The 20,913-nt window shown below is 42.2% G+C and overlaps 1 protein-coding gene across 1 annotated transcript in view; it reads right to left on the minus strand.

Annotated features, from left to right (window-relative positions):
• The window catches only part of TECTA (tectorin alpha), a 193,102-nt gene that overhangs the window by 100,458 nt on the left and 71,731 nt on the right, over positions 1-20,913 (minus strand). Inside the window, exon 7 of the mRNA XM_089678642.1 lies at positions 3,136-3,706. Within this exon, the coding sequence (XP_089534768.1) occupies positions 3,136-3,706 (571 nt within the window). The remainder of the gene's footprint in view (positions 1-3,135; positions 3,707-20,913) is intronic.

The following is a 20,913-nucleotide window of genomic DNA, read 5'->3' on the forward strand; positions in this document are numbered from 1 at the left end:
CTTTGCATAAAACAGGTCAAGTACATTCAGTTTTTGTTTACCTGGTGTTATCTGAGAACAAACTTAAAACGTACACAACAAAAATAATGCCAATGTTGCACATTGTCTTGGCATACGGTGAACTCCTAATAACATAAAATGGCTTCAGGAGGTCTCCTGCCCATGGAAGAATCCCCTCTAAGTCTCTAGGCCCCCAGGACTCTATGATTAGGCCAATAATGGGCTAATCCAGGGGCGGACTGACCATTTGGAAACTCGGGCACTGGCCGAGGGACCGGGGTCAGTAGGGAGCCCCATGAGATGCCCCTGATACCTTTTTCATAGGCTTTTTTGAGTTTGGGCAAGGACACCATGATACCCTATTGCCCGGGGCCCCATTAGTTGTCAGTCTGCCCCTGGGCTAATCATTTTAGAGGGGGCTCCCCCATGAATAGGAGACTAAGCTAAAGCCAATTTTTACTAAAGGGAGTTCACCTTATGCAAGGCAGTGTACGTACAGGAGTTCTTGGAGTGTCTGATGAACAAATATTCAACCCGACCAGCACCTGCCCTCAGCTTGGAAAACAGATTTGGCCATTCAAAGGGTATCAATTTTATTTGGTTTCTGGTCTACTTAAAAGTTACACAGCATAATATATGGGTTGTATGCAAATACAGATTCATTCAAATCAGCCATTAACAAATCTATACAGTTTTAGCCCAGAGCAAGGCATGAACAAACTCATTATTCTAAAAAAGAGTGAACAACACATCTTTCCAACTTTAACAATGCAAGATATTTTATATATATATATATATATATATATATATATATATACACACACACAGTACGTTCTCAAATTGAACATTAAAAAGTTAAATCAAAGTGGACTTCTGTTAGATATGGAAAGTTAGAAAGGTGTTCACTCCAGCCTGAAATACCATTCTCTGCAGTGTTCCTACAAATTAATCATTTAAGATTATTAATTTTGGCCTTATGAGAGTTGCTATAACAGAACTGATTTTATCTTGCCACAGATATGAGATGGGGGTTATTAAATAAACCTATTTTGAGCCAGAATGAGTGACAGAAAAGGCAACAACAGTTAACCATCCTATGGGCAGGAGAAAAGACTGGACATGTTTGACCTTCTCTGATATATATTGTTCCCCTGGAGCAAAAATTGTACTGACCACTCCTAGTTTCTACTTGTAAAGTTAAAACTATGAACATAAGTGCTTAGACAACCTGAGCATTCATGTAACATGTTTATGCCAGTATACTGTAAAAAAAAACCTAATGGTTGGAATATGCCTGCATATCCAAGGATCATATAATGCCTATGGCCACCAAGATTATGTAAACAACATGGCTGGAGGGTAAGTAGCAGAAAAACCATTTCCATGCCACTTCACAGAGTAAGTGATGCAGAAATTTTGTTTTCAGGTAACGTTATAACCACTTTATGTTAGTTTACTAATTCACCATCACCACCATCTTACCGTATTTAGAATGGAAGCTTACAGCACCTTTTAGGGGGACTTGTCTAAGTGTTATAGATTAGCTTTAAAAGTTATGATAAACCACCATTCAGGTTTCAGAATGCCATGCTTACACACCTGAGGACAGGAAAAAAGTTCATGAACTGCTCTTCCAGAAATCTGATATATTTTTTTCAAGTGTCCCTGTGGACAGGCATATGTTGGACAAACCTCATGTGAGATTTGAGTCAGATTCAGTGAATACAAAAGGGAGGTGAGGAAGGATGACCCTTCCTCACCAGCAGCATGCTATTTCTGGAATGCAAATCACAACAGTTCACAATTACAGTTCACTATTATTGAGGAAGTCAGTATCCATTGTGGGGGGGCTGGCTGGCCAGGCTTATACTCCAGAGGGAATTACATTGGATTTATACACTAGACACACTATACCCACAAGTTATGAATGAAGCATGTGACTTTACAATGTTTATTTCATCTGGTCTGGTTCCAACTTCCCAGTTCTTGCTAAGCTTTAATTGTACCACACTACATGCATCTTTTTATTTTTGTTGTATTTAGTCAAGCTAGGTTAAATGCCTAGGTGATGCCTAGGTCATGCCTTATCTGAAGCTGGTTGGCACATGGTTCAGCCATGCCATGGTTGGCAATCTTGGGAGCAAGGTGGAACCAAAAAGTTATGTAACTCCCAGAAACAGGAACCAGAAATGATTTCACACATGGCTGGTCAGGAGGTGTAGCTGGTGGTTATAGCCATTGTGTATATGGAACATGTGCTCAGCTGGTTAGTTCTTGAGAAAGGGAGTCTTACAATTCTTAGAAATGGTTTCTTACTCCTCTCTTTTTTCACCAGCGTCTGGCTCAGCTATCCTTCTCATTACTCCATTTTGGTTACTCAGTTGCTGTATGTATTTCTGAACATCAGATGCTATTCAGCCTAGGTGGTGCTGACTGTATCTATGTACATGCATGTATTTTTGTTGGTTGGAATTAACAGTGGAGTGAGAACATATGCTGTATTATGCTTGATATTATATGACATACTTAAATATCTATACCTATTGTATAATTGTATAAATACAGTATATCCCGAATACAACTTACTGCTGAAGCATTTTTGTTATGTGGTGTGCTTAGTCATGTACTTAAAACTATTGTACTAGCAGATTGATACACTGTGGACGGGTTTACGCACCGTTAATATTAATCTATTGTTGGTTGCTTAGTGGAAAAAGTGGTGTGCAGATCTTTATTGCTAATTACATTCAGGGCCAATGCACAATTGGCTTAAAAATGCAGCTTCTACAGGAGTTTTGCATTTTGCCTGTAGAAACAGTTCAATGTCATCCTGTGTCTATGCACAGTAGGATGTTTAGAGGTATATTTGACGTTCAGTGTTTACAGGCAGAAAAAAAACCTGAAGGATTGTGTTTTTGAGAGGACGTTTCTGGCAGAAAAAAAAAAGCTAAACACACCTAAACTCTCCTAAAAGCATGTACAAAAACATTCTATATGAGCATTTTTTTTTTAGCCAGGGTCTGGTGTTTTTTTAAGCCCAGTGTTCATGGACCCTAAGAATGCCATTCTACCTTGTATTTAAACATAGTCATAATAAATAATATATATCAATTTAAGGTATGTATATTTACTCACCACATCCAGTCTGTGTTCTCCAGTCACCAACAGTAATCCCGAGTGCTTGACAAACAAGTGCATAAGCCTGGATTGCTTGGCAAAGGCTAGTGCCATTGTCTCGAGAACCACAAAGGTCATATACACAGCTGTGGACAAAGGCAGTGGGATCCACTACAGTGCCACATTCCCACAGTGGGCTCCCTGTGAGGTTAATAAACCCACAGTATTCTGAGGTAAAATAAAGTGACTCCATTGCTGAATCACATATACTGCAGTTATCTACACACCCAGAGGAACACTTCCAGTCTGGATGATACACCCTCCAGCTATCTCCTAGATCTATGACAGATATAGCTGGTCTTCCATCTGAGCGGAGGGTGTCATCCTCAGGATTCTTGTTGTAGTTGCCACACATTCCACAAGTAGAGTTGATGTATGTGCCAGGTACTGATATGGAAGCATAGTGTTCTCCATCATACATCACTAGTAGGCCAAAATCGGTTTCCACAGCAGTTGAAAGTCCACTTTGGTATATTTTAATGGCTCCATGTTCTAAAATTACTGGAAGTGAAAATATCAGATTGTTTACCTGTAGTAAAGCAAATATGACTCTTATTAATGGGCAAACAGTGTTTGTTTTAACAGCACAAATGCCACACATATAAAACCACACCACTTAGAAAGCCAATATCTCTTTGTTAATGAGAAATTGTAATGAGGAATAATGTTGAAATTTAGAGAAGACACCTGTAAGGGCCTGTGTCAAGTAGCTTTAGGCTTCTGTCAATGGAATCAGTTTGACATCAGTTTAAGATGCTACTGAGATCATTCAAGACTCATTGAGAAGTGCATGTGACCTGCAGTTGACCTCCTTTTGACCTGCTTTTGACATGCTTCAAGCAGATTTTGTATGCCCATAATAAGGGAATAAGAAACCCTTTTGAACTGAACAGAGGTCTGTAGACACAGGCCCTTAATATATTTTTAATAGCACAGTATTTTTAGGTACAGTAAATGCAGTTTTTTTTATATATCCCTACACATGAAGTTCATATATAACTATCAAATGAACTGCTGACTTTTCTCTGAACTTGGATGGTATGGCCAAAAAAAAACCCCATCAGAATCAGAACGTGGTTCCTCTTTGAGAATCTTGGGTCACTAAAAGTGTTTATCTTTTAGACAGATTCATATTTATCACACCCAAACACACATTTTTAGCTCATCAAAACACAGATGGTGCATTGGTCACCATTTTTGTTTTTTACTTGATTTGTTTCAATATGGTCACTGGTGGTTCCAATGGTAAGTAGAAATACTTATCATGTGTACATAAAAGTGAGACACAGTCCTCAATGGCTCAAAAATATATTTTAAACTTTACTTCCTTTTTTTCTCAGTTTTACACAAAGGTAATTTCTAATTCAAGGACATTTGAGATAATATGAGATAGTTGCCTAAATTCCTTTAGTTTCTTTCCTTTTATTGTATTGATATTAATGTGCTACATATTGATGGGTACATTCTAGTACCTAAAGGTGAGATTACCTTTGAATGTTCTATTGAAACAGATTGTTTCTCTTTTTTACAGTAACTTTATAAACTCTTCATAAACTCTCTATGTTAAATGTGCAAAATAAAATATATATGTTGGGATAATACAGAGCACGTGATTGCAATAGGAGCACCAGAGTCTTGAAACACCACTCTGGCTCTGGGCAAGCCGGGCAATGGAAACTTCATCTAGTCCACATCAAGAGCAATTAATAATATTTAGAAGGTGGGCAGAATCTTTATAGCACATTTAAAATTGCACATATTTTACTTTGTATCCCACTTTATTACAAGTACTTTGTATCCCACTTTATTTTACAATCTCAAAATTATTGATCAGATGATTTGAGTATGTGACCAATTGTACACTGAAATCATAATATTCAGATTAAATTTGGCTCCACGGTACACAATATTTGTGGCAGTTTAACTGACTTTGGATCTGTGATGGTACAATAAATAGAATAACCCCATAATGGCTGTGTTCCCAAGTTTTTGGACTGATGTTATGGGCTTATGCACAGTCTTGATCTCCAGAACAGTTGGTGATCTGCCACTGACTTATCTGAGCACCTTGTTTGTGTGCAGATTACAAACTGACAACCACAGCGCATATACTTACTACTTACTTTAACATAAGTGGTAGATATTTACAAATTAAACTAACTGCTATGTTGTCTGATAAAATTAGAGAGAAAAATCTTGTTTGAATTAGACCTTCAGTATTGCTGCAAGGGAAAACAGGTGTGTCAGATCAAACGGCTCTCTGTCTGCAGCATTACATTTTAACAGATTTACTTACTATGAAGGAAGGCCTAATGCCTCATTTGTATAATTACACACCATGGTGTAAAGCAGGGATCTATTTTCATCAATAAAGATTGAAAAATATTTCTGGTGGACCACGCCCTCCTCCTGAAAAAACTATATTCCTCTGGTCTTTGTGATCGCACGTTGGTTCTCATCCTACCTATCCCACCTCACCTTCAGTGTCACTTACAATTCTACTTCCTCTTCTCCTCCTCCTCCTTTATTCGTTGGGGTTCCCCAAGGTTCTGTTCTTTGACTTTTCCTATTCTCAATCTACACCTCCTCCCTAGGTCAATTGATTGCCTCCCATGGCTTTCAATACCATATCTATGCTGATGATACCCAGATCTAACTCTCTACTCCTCAGCTCACTCCACTAGTCTCCACACGCATCACTGATCTACTAATAGACAAAGCAGTCTGGATGTCACACCACTTTCTGAATATCAATCTATCCAAGAGCTCGAAATATTTCCTCCCCCATGTGCCCCTTTACCTGACTTCTCCATCAAAATCAACAGCTCAACTATCAACTCGTCCCTGCAAGCCAAGGTTCTAGGTGTAATCTTGGACTCTGAACTATCCTTTTAGCCCCATATGCAATGACTGCCCAAAGCTTGCTGCCTAAACCTTTGCAACATGTCTAAGATATGCCCCTTCCTAAAAAATTACACCACAAAGCTTCTAACTCACTCCCTACTCATCTCCTGCCTTGACTACTGCAACTGCCTCCTCACTGGCTTACCTTTACATATTCTATCCCCCGTTCAGTCCATCATGAATGCTGTTGCCAGGCTCATCTATCTTACCAAATGTTCAGTGTTTACCACCCCTCTCTGCCAATCCCTCCATTGCCCAATTCATTAAATTCAAGATACTTACAACAACTTACAAAGACATCCATAACTAAGCCACCAGCTACATCACTAACCTTGTATCAAAATACCAACCAAATCATTCTCTTTGTTCCTCCCAATACCTCCTGCTCTCTAGCTACCTTGTCACCTCCTCCCATGCTCAGCTCCAGGACTTCTCCAGAGCCTCTCTCATTCTCTAGAACTCCCTACCCCAATGTGTCCAACTATCTCCTACTCTGTCCACGTTTAGATGATCACTGAAAACTCATCTCTTCAGAGAGGCCTATCCTGCCCCTACCTAACAACTATACCTGTATCTTCTTCATCAGCCCATCTCCCACAGTTATTACTTATTGTATCTCTTGACCCTCCTTTTTAGATTGTAAGCTCTAACAAGCAGGGTCCTCTGATTCCTCCTTTATTAAATTGTATTGTAATTGTACTGTCTGCCCTTATGTTGTAAAGTGCTGCGCAAACTGTTGGTGCTATATAAATCCTATATAATAATAATAATAATAATGGGTGAAGTTAAAGTGGAAGAGAATGCTTTCCAATTATAAGTATGTGTAAGTATATCTGTATATTTACCTTTTTTAATCCAGTCATGTGGTTCAGGAGCTCTGGCTCTCCTGTGTCAGGATTGGCTGCTACAGGAGAGAGTCGGGATCACCGACAACAGATGGGCCATGAAAGCCTATAAGTGAAGTCACAGCCATTGTCAAGCAGTCCTTTACAGAGGGGAGCTGGAGCGGCTGAGTCACACCATAGGAACAGGCCAGATTAAAATAGGAAAATACATAGGTCTTTTTTATACAGGTTATGCAAGTAAGGTAGGAGTAGGGGGGATTTTTAGGATAGTTATAATTAGCTTTTACTAGCAATGTAAAGTGAACTGTCACCATAAAATACTTTTATGTACCAATAATTGGCCCTTAAATGATCTGTGCAGCCTGGGATCCCCTGAAAGCCTTACCCTGTGAGCGACACCCTCAGTTTCTCAGACTTATGCTCTTATGTGCTCTGCACATATCTACACAAAATCTGATGGAGTGCTTTGGGGCAAGTCAAGACCACCTTCTTACTGAATGTGCAGAGTAGGGAAGAATGTGGGTCAAAAACAAGATACTTTAAGGCCAGCTACAGCTTTATGTGGGCTACTGGTACTTATTCTTATTCAAATTATAGGATTAGTCAAGAGCAGTATATTCAGTCACAGCTTATTTTAAATGTGACCTCTTTCCATATCAATGTTTGGTCTGAATCCTCTCAGTTGCTTGGATTTAACACTGTAACTCCTAATTTATTAAAAAAATTTAAAGATTACAAATTGACAAAAGATCCAAGCACAGGCGAGTTGTATTTTGTATCAAATTATTCACTTTAGCTTATTTTGTCTTTCTAGATTTTGGCGAGATTCTCCATGGTGGACAGACTGTAACATAGACAAGTCCGTCTCTAAATTCTTTACTGCTCGCTATCGCATCTTTCAGATAATTGACTCGGGGTGTTAAATGTCTTCCAGTTTTAAGCATATTTTTTAAAGCCCTCTTTGTCTGTTTTTGTATAATCATTTGGTTAGAATTCAACCCACTTTTCTGTTTCTCTTCTGTTCTTGTTACCCCTAATGAACCCTTAAGTTACAGAATGTAACAAAAAACCATTTGGAAGAAATAGCTGGACATTTGCCATAGATGCTAACAGGCTGCAAATGGAGCCAAGCGATTCTAGTTGCTGAAGTAAATTCACGAGGATGTGTATCAAAAAACTCTTATCTGACTTTGAGCACACTAGAGAAAGAAAACGTAGGAACTGCAGTCTCATCTTATTGAGGTAATGCCCTTAGGTTGAAAAACCTGTAGTCTGTTGATAGAAATACATTTGCTCAAATACCGTAACTAATGGTTTTCAATGTTCATTTGTATCACATATATCATTTTTTGGAATTTTTTGTCTATTTTTTGATCCTAGATTAATATTGTCGTGATAAATGAACACATTCCTGGCAGACTGCTCTGTCAAATAATAAAAACTTCAACTTGAAAATGCATATTTTAAAACAAACCTGTGCTTTGGCCATGCAGGACAGAACAACATATTTGCTTTAATTAGCTCCTCTCCAGTAGCAGATAATCACCATTCCTTAGCCTCCCTACTCTTCTAATCTGCCTCTAGTTGAAGCTTACACAAGGCTAAAGACTGCCCACATGTGACAGTGTTAGACACTGTCACATGCTCCTCTGTACCTGAAAATACCAGGTATTTTCGTCGCTCTTGGCAAATAACTGGCTTGGAAGGCAAGCACAGGATAAATTAACACAGAACTAAACTCTCACAATCAGTTCAATCAGCTTTAACTATTTTTAATCTTTATGCTGCCAGCCTTACCAAATACTGTAGAGCAGAGACAGTATATTATATTTACTTGTTTTAACCTTTTTATTACATTTTCTTCAGTTGCTTCTTGGTTTCTGGCCTAGGCCAAAATCATGCACCATACATCATGTCTTGGTGGCCCTTCTTTCATATAGAGGGGGAGGAGGGGCTGTCTTAGCTAAGCACACCTTTCTGCTGCATACCTGAATGAAGAGCACATGGACTCCAGGAAGTAAATGCTACATTAATCAACTGCCATTACTGAAGATGGCCGCACCTAGAAATACAAGGGGGCATGGATGGATGGCTGAGTTTGCTGTGGATATTAAAAATGCATTTTAGTTTGTGGTGTTCAGATACAGTTCCACAGTATGTGCTAACAGGGATTAGACCATTTAAGCACACCTGTTGTTTTGCCTTCCATTGGCATGTCTCCATATCTTCCTAAATGTAGCACAGAGGCTTATTCTATTCAGAGTATAGAGGGGACTGGAATTGGGAGCATGGTCTGGAAAAATGAGCATTTATTTCCACTTTTGCAAATTGAAATAACCCCTACTTTATATTAGCTATATGTTCCCAATGCATAACTTAGCATAACTTAAAAGAAAATAAAAAAAATTGCTGGTTACCTTTTTTAGGTGTTTTTTATTTGATTATAAATCCCTATGTGCTCTGCCTGCTTTAACATGTTTAGGAGGTGGAGTAGTGTTTAACATATTTAACCCTAACTGTACTGTGTTCGCAGTTCTTCATTATAAGCTGTAAACTAGATTTGAACATTGTCTGTCCTAACAGAGGGTTTAAAATTTAGTGGAAGTGTAAAGCCGCTCCATTTGAGAAATCAAGATGATACCTGCTCCAAGCTTGTAATAAGGGTGCTAGCAGAGCTCGTCTGTAGATACAAATGAATCCACAATTTCCTGCACTTACTTGAATCCTTTATTGAATCTTCTTATAAAAACATCAGAGTCAGTGCAGGAACAAAACAAGTTAACGTGTTTTGTGCTTACTGATAACCTAGGCTTATAAGTAAGCATTAACTTATATTGTTCCCGCATGGCTGTGATGTTTTTCTAAGAGGATTCAATAAAGGATTTGAGGAAGAGCAGCAAAAGTCTGGAATAATTTCTTTGCCTTGGGTTTAACATTTAGAAATCCTTCCTCGCTGTGCATTAATGATGGATAGTGTGAGGAAAAAAACACTTGGGACTGTCCAGAAATTCTTAGAGTTCTCCTTAGAAACATCTGAAAGATAAAAAATATATATATTGTTTTCATTTTTTTTTTCATTTATGTTGTGTGAACGGGAACAAACATTTAGTGGGGTTTCTCAAATTTGACTGCAAAAGTGGAAATATGCTTTAAGCTAAATGTTTCACTGCACTCCAGTCACAAATTTTGGGCAGCACATTATACACATTTTTCTATAAATAATTTATGGAGTTTTTAATTTAGAGCATCAACTTTGAAAGCCCTTGGGTAAAGTGTGAAAAATTCCTACCCAGCACTTAAAAGACATATATGCTGAAAGCTTGCTACTGTATATGGAAAATGTCATGTTCAGCTGCTGATCACTAATTCCTGTACTTGATTTTTTTAAAATGTATTTTTAATTGTGAAAAGTGTACAACTGCATAAAATCATTTTTTAATAGAACAGTTTACAAGTATTGCGCAGAAGTGTGCAGACAGATTTATAACAGCAGGTGCTGCAGCAGTAGATCTAGCGCAGGCCACTGTAGAGATGGATGTAACCTACCCATAACATATGCTCATTACACAGTTTCCAATTAAACAGCCCTTTGACTTGTGCAGCAGTACGGGTTCATTCACATGGCAGGCATTATTAAATGTTTCACTAATGTGTATTTTGACAAGTTTTATTTTGTTTTGGCAGGTCTATAATTACCAGAGTACCAAGAAATCTCAAGTGTCTGGAATAGAAATACAGTATGTTTTCTCTACATGTGTAATTTTAAAGGGCCAATTTAAAAGTAGAAGAACATCCATTTTCTTGCATTTAATGTGAATGAACATAAAATGCCAAGTTCTACCTAAATGTTTCTAGTACTTACAGTGCAAACAGTTTCAACAATATACTCTAGCCATAAAGCTGGGAAAAAAATAAATATTTCATATCTCAAACAACACAATAAGTTCCAATAATTCAAGTGTAACATATATTCTTTTGCATTGTTATTAATATTTTGGGTCATATGGGAATTATTACCATTATACAGGATTTACAGTTGCAAGAAAAAGTATGTGAACCCCTTGGGATTACGTGGAGTTTTGCATGAATTGGGCATAAAATGTGCTCTGAACGTCATCTAAGTCACAACAATAGAAGAACACAGTCTGCTGAACATAATACTACACAAACATTAGATGTTGCCATGGTTTAATTGCACATAACATGTAAACATTCACAGTGCAGGGAGGAAAAAGTATGTGAGGCCCTAGCTTAATGACTCCTCCCAGAGCTAATTGGAGCCAGGAGTGAGCCAACCTTGACTCCAATCAGTATGATGATACTGGATGTGTTGCTGACAGCTGTCCTGCCCTTAAAAAACACACACCTGTTTTGCGTTTACTGGTTTCAAGAAGCACTGTCTGATGTGAACCATGCCTCGCAGAAAACAGCTCTCAGAAGACCTACGATCAAGAATTGTTGACTTGCATGAAGCTGGAAAGGGTTACAAAAGTATCTCCAAAAGCATTGATGTTCATGTGTCCACAGTAAGACAGATTGTCTACAAATGGAGAAAGTTTAGCACGGTTGCTACTCTCCCTAGGCGTGGTCGTCCTGTAAAAATGACTGCAAGAGCACAGCGCAGAATGCTGCATGAGGTAAAGAAGAATCCCAGAGTGTCAGCTAAAGACCTATAGAAATCTCTGGCACATGCTAACATTTTTGTTAACACATCTACAATAAGGAAAACATTAAACAAGAATGGAGTACATGGGAGGACACCACGGAGGAAGCCATTGCTGTCCAAAAAGAATATTGCAGCACGTTTGAAGTTTGCAAAAGAGAACCTGGATGTTCCACAGCACTACTGGCAAAATATACTGTGGACAGATGAAACCAAGATTGAGTTGTTTGGGAAGAATACACAACACTATGTGTGGAGAAAAAAAGGCACAGCACACCAACATCAAAACCTCATCCCCACTGTAAAACATGGCGGAGGGAGCATCATGGTTTCGGGCTGCTTTGCTGCCTCAGGGCCTGGACGGATTGTTGTCATTGATGGGAAAATGAATTCCAGAGTTTATCAAGACATTTTGCAGGAAAACGTACGACCATCTGTCCGCCAACTGAAGCTCCGCAGAGGATGGGTGATGCAACAGGACAATGACCCAAAGCATACAAGTAATTCAACAAAACAATGGCTGCAACAACACAGAATTCGCCTTCTGGAGTGGCCCAGTCAGAGTCCTGACCTCAACCCGATTGAAATGCTGTGGAATGACCTTAAGAGAGCGATTCACACCAGACATCCCAAGAATATTGCTACACTGAAACAGTTTTGTGAAGAGGAGTGGTCCAAAATTACTCCAGATCGTTGTGCAGGTCTGATCTGCAACTACAGGAAACGTTTGGTTGAGGTTATTGCTGCCAAAGGAGGGTCAACCAGTTATTAAGTCCAAAGGTTCACATACTTTTTCCTCCCTGCACTGTGAATGTTTACATGTTATGTGCAATTAAACCATGGTAACATCTAATGTTTGTGTAGTATTATGTTCAGCAGACTGTGTTCTTCTATTGTTGTGATTTAGATGATGTTCAGAGCACATTTTATGCCCAATTCATGCAAAACTCCACGTAATCCCAAGGGGTTCACATACTTTTTCTTGCAACTGTATATAGCACCAACAGTTTACACAAAGCTTTACAAAATAAAGCGGGAAACTACAATTACAAACAGTTCAATACAGAAGGAATAGGGGGGCCCTGCTTACAATCTAAAGGGGGGGGGGAGGTGGTACAAAAGGTAATAGCCACAGGGGATGATCTGATGGAGGTGACTCAAGTACAGTTCTTAGGTGGAGGTGGGGTAGGTGTCCCTGAATAAATGAGTTTTCAAGGATCACCTAAAGGCAGACAGGGTAGAAGCTGACTGGAGATACTGGGTCAGGGAGTTCCAGAGGATGTGAGAGGCTCTGGAAAAGTCCTGGAGGTGAACTACAGAGCAGGAGGTCTTGGGAGGAGCAGAGAGGATGATTTGGGAGATATCTGCAGATGAGGTTGGTGATGTAGCTGGGGGCGATGTTGTGGATGGCCTTGCATGTTGTGGTTAATATTTAAAATTTTATATGATAGGGTGAAGAGATTGGCAGAGAGGGGCAGCAGTCACGGATTGGTTCGTGAGGTGTATTAGTTTAGCAGCAGCATTCAAAATAGACTGAAGGGGGGATAGTCTGTGTAAAGGCCAGTGAGGAGGCAGTTGCAGTAGTCAAGGTGGGAAAAAAACAAGTTGTTTTGTGGTGTCAATAGGCAGGAAGGGGCAAATGCTGGAAATGTTGCAGAGGTTAAGGTGGCAAGATTTAGCCAGTGATTGGATGTGGGGGCTAATGGAGACGTCAGAGTCTAGGATTACACCTAGAACCATAGCATATGTGGAGGGACCAATGGTTGTGCCATTGATCTAAATGGTAAAGTAATGGGGAGGGGATCAGGGAGGAAGAAATATTACAAGCTCAGTTTTAGAAAGATTAAGTCTGAGGAAGTTTTGTGACACCCATACTGATATGTCACTCAGTAAATTTGTGACATGTGAGGAGATTGAGGAGGTGAGTTGAGGAGTCGAGAGATAGATCTGGGTGTCATCAACATAGAGGTGGTATTGGAAGACATGGGTGGTTAGCAACTGGTCTAGGGAAGAAGTATAGAGGGAGAAGAAGAAGGGTCTTGGGGTACCCCAACAGAAAGCAGAGTGGAGGAGATAGTGTTGTATATGACACTGAAAGTGTGCTGAAAGAGGTAGGAGGAGAACCAGGGAAGAGAAGGTTCACAGGGGCCAAGAGAGCAGAGCTTGTTGAGGAGGAGTGAGTGGTCAACGGTGTCAAAGGCAGCAAAAAGGTCTAAGAGTATGAGTATGGAGTACTGACTTGGTTGTAGCAGTTAGTAGGTCATTGGTGAGTTTTAGTAGGGCAGTTTCAGCGGAATGCTGTGGGCAGGAGCCAGACTGTAGGAAATCTAGAAGGTTGTTGTTAGTGAGGTACAACACATACTTTTGTGAACAAAGCGTTCAAGAAGCTTGGAGGCAAACGAGAACAGGGAGATGGGTCTTAAGTTATTCAAACAGGTGGTGTCTAGTGAGGGTTTTTCAAGTATGGGGGTGAACAGTGCATGTTTGAGTGGGGAGAGAAAGGTTGAAGATGTGGGTTAGAGAGTTTAGGATGGATCAGGAAGGTGCTCACAGTAATTGTGAGGGGACAGGGTCCAGGGGGTGTGTCACAAGTTAGCCTGCAGTTTCTGGTTTGTGTTCTTACCTCCTTGCTGCAGTCCTGTTCCTGATCCCTTCTCATGTGTTTGTCTGTGCTCATCTATGAGCGTCGTCTGCTGTCCTCTGGGTTTTATTTCCTTCCCTTCCATCATCACTTCCTGACCCACCTCCTTGTTTGCCTGTCTATATAAGACATGCTCAGTTTAGGCCACTTTGCCTGAGAAACTTCCTAGTTGTCGGAGCTCCTGTGTGTTGCTACTGCCTGAATCCTACATTGACTACTTGTGTACCGACCCCGGCTTTGTTCTCTGACCTTGCTTGTTTTCCGCCTGTTCTGACCTCGGCTAGCCTATCGGATTCCGTTTGTCTCCTCCCATTATACTCTGCTCCCACGAGCGGTCTCCTCAACCTCAGCTGGGTGTACCTGGGGGCTGGGACCTGGTCCCAGCTTGCTGCAAGTCCATCCCCACCATCAGGGGCTCTGGTGAAGAAGCAGGCTGGGGCTTAAACTCCGCACCCCGGGGAATCCCAAGTTGAGTATTAACAAGAGCTCACTACCACAAGTGCTGACAGGGTGAGGTGAGCAGCGGAAAGGAGTTTGGCAACTTCCTCAGTTGTAACAGGGTTGAAGGAGGAAAGTGCTGAGTGTGGTGTTGGACCTGATGTGTTCATTGGGGGAGAAAACTGGATGCTGGATATCTCATCAAAAATTGTGTTGATTTTGTTTTTGAAATGATTGGCAATCACCTGGGCAGTAAGCAAGTTGGTGAGTGGAGGCAGTGGGGGGTGAAGTAAGGAATTAAGGATAGTAAAGAGTCGATAGGGTTTTGATGAGAGTGGTGTAGTAGATTTGCTTAGCTTAGTGTGGAGGCAGGAGTTGTATTTGAGAAGGGCAGATTTGTACAGGGTAAAGTCTTGCAGGGATTTAGTTTTATGCCACGCTCGCTCAAGAGCACGGCTGCATCTCTTGAGACTCCTGGTGTCATCTTGTTTGCCAGGGTTGCAGTAAGTGAGTCCTGGTTCTGCGTGTAGAGAGAGGAGGGAGTGTGAACAGGGAGGGTGACAGTATGTTGTTGTATGCAGAAGTGAGCAGGTCTGGGCAGGGCAGGGGTGCAACTTTATCATAAAGGCAGTCAGTAGCAGTGTCAGGGAAGATCACTGCAGCGCACGAATCTGCACATGCGCAGGGTCCCCACACGGCATACAGGCAGGCGGGCACTAGGACCCAGGCGTGGCTGTCATCAATGATGGCGTCAGGCAGGCACTAGGACCCAGACGTGCCTGTCGGTGCTGGGCGGGCGATTTAAACGGGCCACTGCAGGATCCAAATTGCCGTATTGTCTAATTCCCTGCCTGAGATTCCTGAACTCTGTGTTGCTTCCTGTTGCCGAACCCAGCCCTGCTCCTGACTACCGTTGACCTACTCCTGCCCTGATCCTTGGCTTGTCTCTGGATATTCTTCTGCCTGCTCCTGATTGTTGTACCTCCCGTTGCTGAACCTGGCTTGTGACCCGACTATCCTTCCGCCTGCTGCTCTATTCTGCTCTGCCTTCTCGGATACCAAACCCAGCCTACCTGACTCCACTACTAGCCTCTCGGTGCATCCACATCCATCCATCCCGCACGGATCCATCCGTTCCCTGCTCAGGTCCACTCTGCCTCTTCACATCAGGCTCACCACTAAGATACGTGACTCTAGCGGATCCCTCTACCGCAGCTGGGCATACCTAGGGGCCACGACCTGGTCTCAGCCTGCTCCAAGTCCATTTCCACCATCAGGGGCTCTGGTGAACAATCAGTCTGGGGCTTAGACTCCGCGTCCTAGGGAACCCCAAACTGTGGACCTATAGAGCTACCACCTGAGTCTCTTACAAGCAGGATTGAGAAGGGAAGGTTCCTGTGGGTAACCGTTTGCAGGCTGGAGACGTGGGAGGTAGGAGACAGGGAGAGTGTGAAACTGATAAGGTTGTGATCAGAGAGGGAAAAAAGGATGTTGGAGAGGTTGCAGGGAGGGCAGAGGAGGGAGAATATGAGCTCGAAGGTGTTGCCATTGGAGTGAGTGGTAGTTTGAGTCCATTGTGTTAAGTTAAAAGAGAAGGTTAAGTTGAATAGTTGAAAAGTGGCTGAGGTATTAACATTGGCTGGAATGTTAAAGTCATATACCTCCGGTTCCAGCGCCACATGGAGAGGAGGTAAAGTATAGGAGCTCCCACTGCCCTCCTCCACTGCGCTCTAAAAAGCCTGCTAAGCTCAGGGGTCACCTCCCCTCCACATCTGCTGTATAAGGGAAACCCTATAGACCGTTTTGTGGAGCTGTCACTCGTCCGCTCCTCCTCCACCCCTTGCCTGTCACAAGGGGACACAGTGGTCGGTGCAGCCAAGATGGCTGCCGCAAGCATTCTGCACACTGCCACAGGAGACCAAGCTTATACTACACAGCCGCAGATCTCTGTTCCTCAGCCTCCAGACCCTGCCTCCCCAGCGGGCATTGCCTAGGCTCACCCCAACTCTCACTGCAGCTGTCGACAACACAGTCCTTAAAGGACTAGAATAGCTTCACAAGGATCTCCATGTTCAGGCTCAGCGTATTGCTCAGGAGGACGACTCTATTGCTGTATCGGCTGCGGTAGCCAGACTTACATCCGTTCAGAGGGAACTTCAAGACAAGGTGGATGATCTTGAAAACCGCTCATGGTGGAACAATCTGCGCATTATAGGCCTGCCTGAAATGTATACTCCCTCTATGCTTGTTACGGTTTGTGCAATGTCCGTCCCAGAGCAATTAGGCTTACGTTACCCGTGTGCAGTCGAGCGAGTCCACAGTGTCAGCCCACCGTCTGATTCCCGCCCTAAGCCCAGTTCAGGGATAGTCTACTACTTGAACTATGCTGACAAGCAAGCCATCCTTCAAAGATTTTGACGCACACACACTTTATCCGTGGATGGAAACCAGCTTTTCTTGTTTGCGGAGTACTCTTTAGAGGTTATGCGCCAACGTAAGTTCTTTTCCACGATTTGCTCTGCTTTACCACAAGCATATCAAATTCAATCTGGCAAACCGTGCTGTCCTCTATATCCAACCTGCGGAAGGGGACTGGCTTTCTTTCACTTCACCCTCTGAAGCAGAACAATACCTCAACAATTCCCCTGATATGGCAATGGATCAAGGCTCACCTTCTGTACCATCTTCATCCTCCCCCCCTAGGGGACCCTAGGGGACACTCTACACCCTTCCAAAACCAACCAAGCCCTCAAAAACAGCCTCACAAACGTGTGCACTTTGGTCCGACTGAAGACCGTTATGTTACTCGCTGATTTGCCTCCCCATGGTCTAAGTATCAGCTCACCCTACATTCTCTGTGCATTCTCAGACACTAATGTCTACTACTCTATTGTACTTAACCTGTGGTCCTTGTTTTTTGTTCCAAAAAAAAAATTGTTTTTTATTTATTTATTTTTTTTTAGGCCTTCGCATCACTGGGGCTCTGCCCTTGGATAGTGCTGCTGCCTGCCCTCCTACTGGCTAATCATTATGTATGTCTCCTCCCCCTCCTAGGCGAGGTGGGCTCTCATGCTTCCTCCCCTTACTACTCCCCCTCATCCCTGACGTATCCCTTACCCCTATCCCCCCCCTTCACGCTCCCCCCCTTTTTTTCCCTCCTCCGCTGCAAAAGTTGACCGATATTTCAGTAGTTGAGTTCTAGTGCAGGAGTCTTAACGAGATTGCTCCATGCGAAAAAAAGTGAAGTTCTTATTTTGATTGAGGAGTACCTCCCTTTTTGTTAAAAATGTTCAGTCGTTATTGTTCTGCTTCATTGTCCCTTTCTGTTTCATTTCCCTAGGAATTGCTTATTATTATTATTATGCTGCACCTGAACTCATTGGGGCAATGCCTGGTGTGGTCACTTAGAGATAATCTCTTGAAATGTTAAGGGGCTACGCTCACCAAATAAGCGTATGAAAGTTTTACGACATTTGAAGCATTTGGGGGCAGAAGTGGCACTTTTGCAGGAGACACATCTTTCGGCAAACGATCTTTCACGCCTGTCAAAGCTATGGGTAGACCAGGTATATGGTTCCCCTGCTGTAGGTTGCAAGGCAGGGGAAGCTATACTGTTACACAAAAATTTATGACACACAGGTCCGCTTTCTGAACTCTGATTCTTATGGTCGCAAACTTACCGTTCACATCACTATTGCCTCTCTTGATATCGCTATCTCCAATCTACATGCCCCCAACTCTCCTGGGCAGTCATTCTACCAAGACCTGATATCGTGGGCCCTAGAATACCGGAATCCTGCCATATACTGGGTGGGGATTATAAATTCAGTCATGCACCATTATGCTAATTACATCAGGGACCATTTAACGCTACATGCTCGACAACATCCTCATGCTCCCCCTCCTACTGCCCTAGCACAGTCCATTAATACACTTAATCTTCATGATACATAGCACCTCCACCACCCAACGGACTAGAAATATACATTCTACTCGCACTCACATGAATCATTCTCTTGCATTGACTATTTGTTCTGCTCACAGTCTCTCTTACCCATATTGCGCAAAACTGCAATATTTTATATGGCCATCTCCGATCATAGTCCAATTATGCTACAGCTGTCTGGCTTAAAATCTCAGCAGACCACTAGTCCCTGGTGTTTTTTCTGCTTACCTAGCCAATAAAGAAGACTTCCAGTCTCATCTTTACACAGCCTGGGCGGAATTCACAGATACGAATGGAACCCATTTAACCGACCCCAATCTATTCTGGGAAAGTGGAAAGTCATTCCTCAGAGGGCGCATTATTTCTTTTACCACACAATTTAAAAGGCGATCTCATTTGCAATACCAACAGGCTTGTGAATCTCTCCATCAAGCACATATCGCGCTCTCCCTCAACCGCACTCCAGCGAACAAGCAGATCTGGCAATCGGCTAAACGAGCCTTTGATTATTGGGCTGAGCACCAGGAGGCAGCCAAATCGACCTGCTCCACCCTAAAATTTTATAAATATGGCAATAAGGCGGGTAAATTGTTAGCACAGCTCTGTGCAGACCCCCATACTCCTACCTATATTCCCACGCTCCAGTCTCCCACAGGAAATCTCCTTACCTGCCCACTGATATTAACACATTTCTCACATCTTATTACACCTCTCTGTATTCGGAGGACCCGATTGATTCTAAGGCCGCTGCAGACTTTTTAGCCTCTGTGAATCTGCCTAAGCTTATCCGATCTCAGTTAGATACTCTTAATGCTCCCATTACGTTAGACGACATTCATGCCACTATCAAACACCTGCACTCGGCTAAGGCACCTGGACCTGACAGCCTAAGTGCTGAGTTCTATAAACTGACCTTGGACTTCATCCCAGACACACTACATCATGTCTTCCAAGCAATATGGGAAGATGGCCCTTATCTCCCAACAGGATTCCAAGCACATATCAAACTCATAGCTAAGAAGGGGATTGAACCCACTGCTACCAGGATCTTACTGACCTATATCTCTAATCAATGTTGACAGTCGATCAGCGACGCTTAATATCCATAAAGTACTGTTGGCACTAGAATATGCTAAAATCCACCCAATGCATGATCTGGCACACATATCCTTAAATGCCGAAAAAGCCTTTGATAACATAAGCTTCACAAGGCTCTTCATAGTCATGCAGAAGTTTGGTATTTCAGGCTCTATTTTGGACTTTCTACGATAAATGTACTCTTCACCCACAGCTAGACTGGTCACACCTGACTTCATGTCTACTGACATTCCCTTAACTAAGGGCACTAGACAGGGTTGCCCACTCTCCCCCCTTCTCTTTAACATTACTTTAGAACCTTTATCCAGGCTACTTAACTCTGCAGCAGGGGTTAGTGGTGTCACAATTGGCAAACACACTTTTCATTCAGCTCTATTTGCGGACGATATATTATTGTTTTCATCAGATCCACCCTCTGATTTTAGACTACTCCAGAACTTGTTTGCAACCTTCCGTAACTGTTCTGGCTTACGAATCAGTTTTGACAAGAGTGAAGTGCTCCCTCTAAATCCTAATACCTCCACTCGCTGGGTCACGTATTCCCCTTTTTGTATAGCTAAGCATTCTATTACATATTTAGGCATGCACATAGGCAGAGAACCACCATCTCTCTACTACCTTAATTATCCTCCTCTAATTAATAAGATTGTGCAGGAACTGGAAGCCTGGACGACCATTCCCCTTTTACTCTTTGGGAGATGCCGTCTCTTGAAAATGGTCTCATTTGCAAGATTGCTTTACCCTTTGAAGACACTTCCTATTTTGCTAAAGAATTTGGATGTTCAGAAGATACATACGGCCTTGCAAGCCTTCCTATGGCAATTTAAAAAACCACACATTGCATTGCAGAAGCTAAGTCTCCCCAAGAGTGAAGGAGGTGCAGGTCTGCCGAACATTAGATTCTACAATCTGTCCTGCCTCCTTTGACAGGGTCTTGATTGGATTACCATGAAATGACGTTACTCTACTCTTTGGAGGAAGCCCTGGTGCTCCCACTACATTTCTCTGCCATCCTGCACTCCAATCTTAAATCCTTACCTGAGTATCTCCGATCAAATCTTTTGATCACAGACACAGTATTGGCCTAAAAGGGAAATGCGGAAACTTCTTGGCTTATCACCAAGGATATCCTGTTACTTGCCTATCCTTGGAAACCCTATCTTCTCTCCTGCTAGTGAACATGTGGCTTTTACCCATTGGT

This window comes from Staurois parvus, unplaced genomic scaffold, assembly GCF_062004578.1.
Source record: "Staurois parvus isolate SC_StPar_1 unplaced genomic scaffold, SC_StPar_1.0 ptg000207l, whole genome shotgun sequence".
Lineage (NCBI taxonomy): Eukaryota > Metazoa > Chordata > Amphibia > Anura > Ranidae > Staurois > Staurois parvus.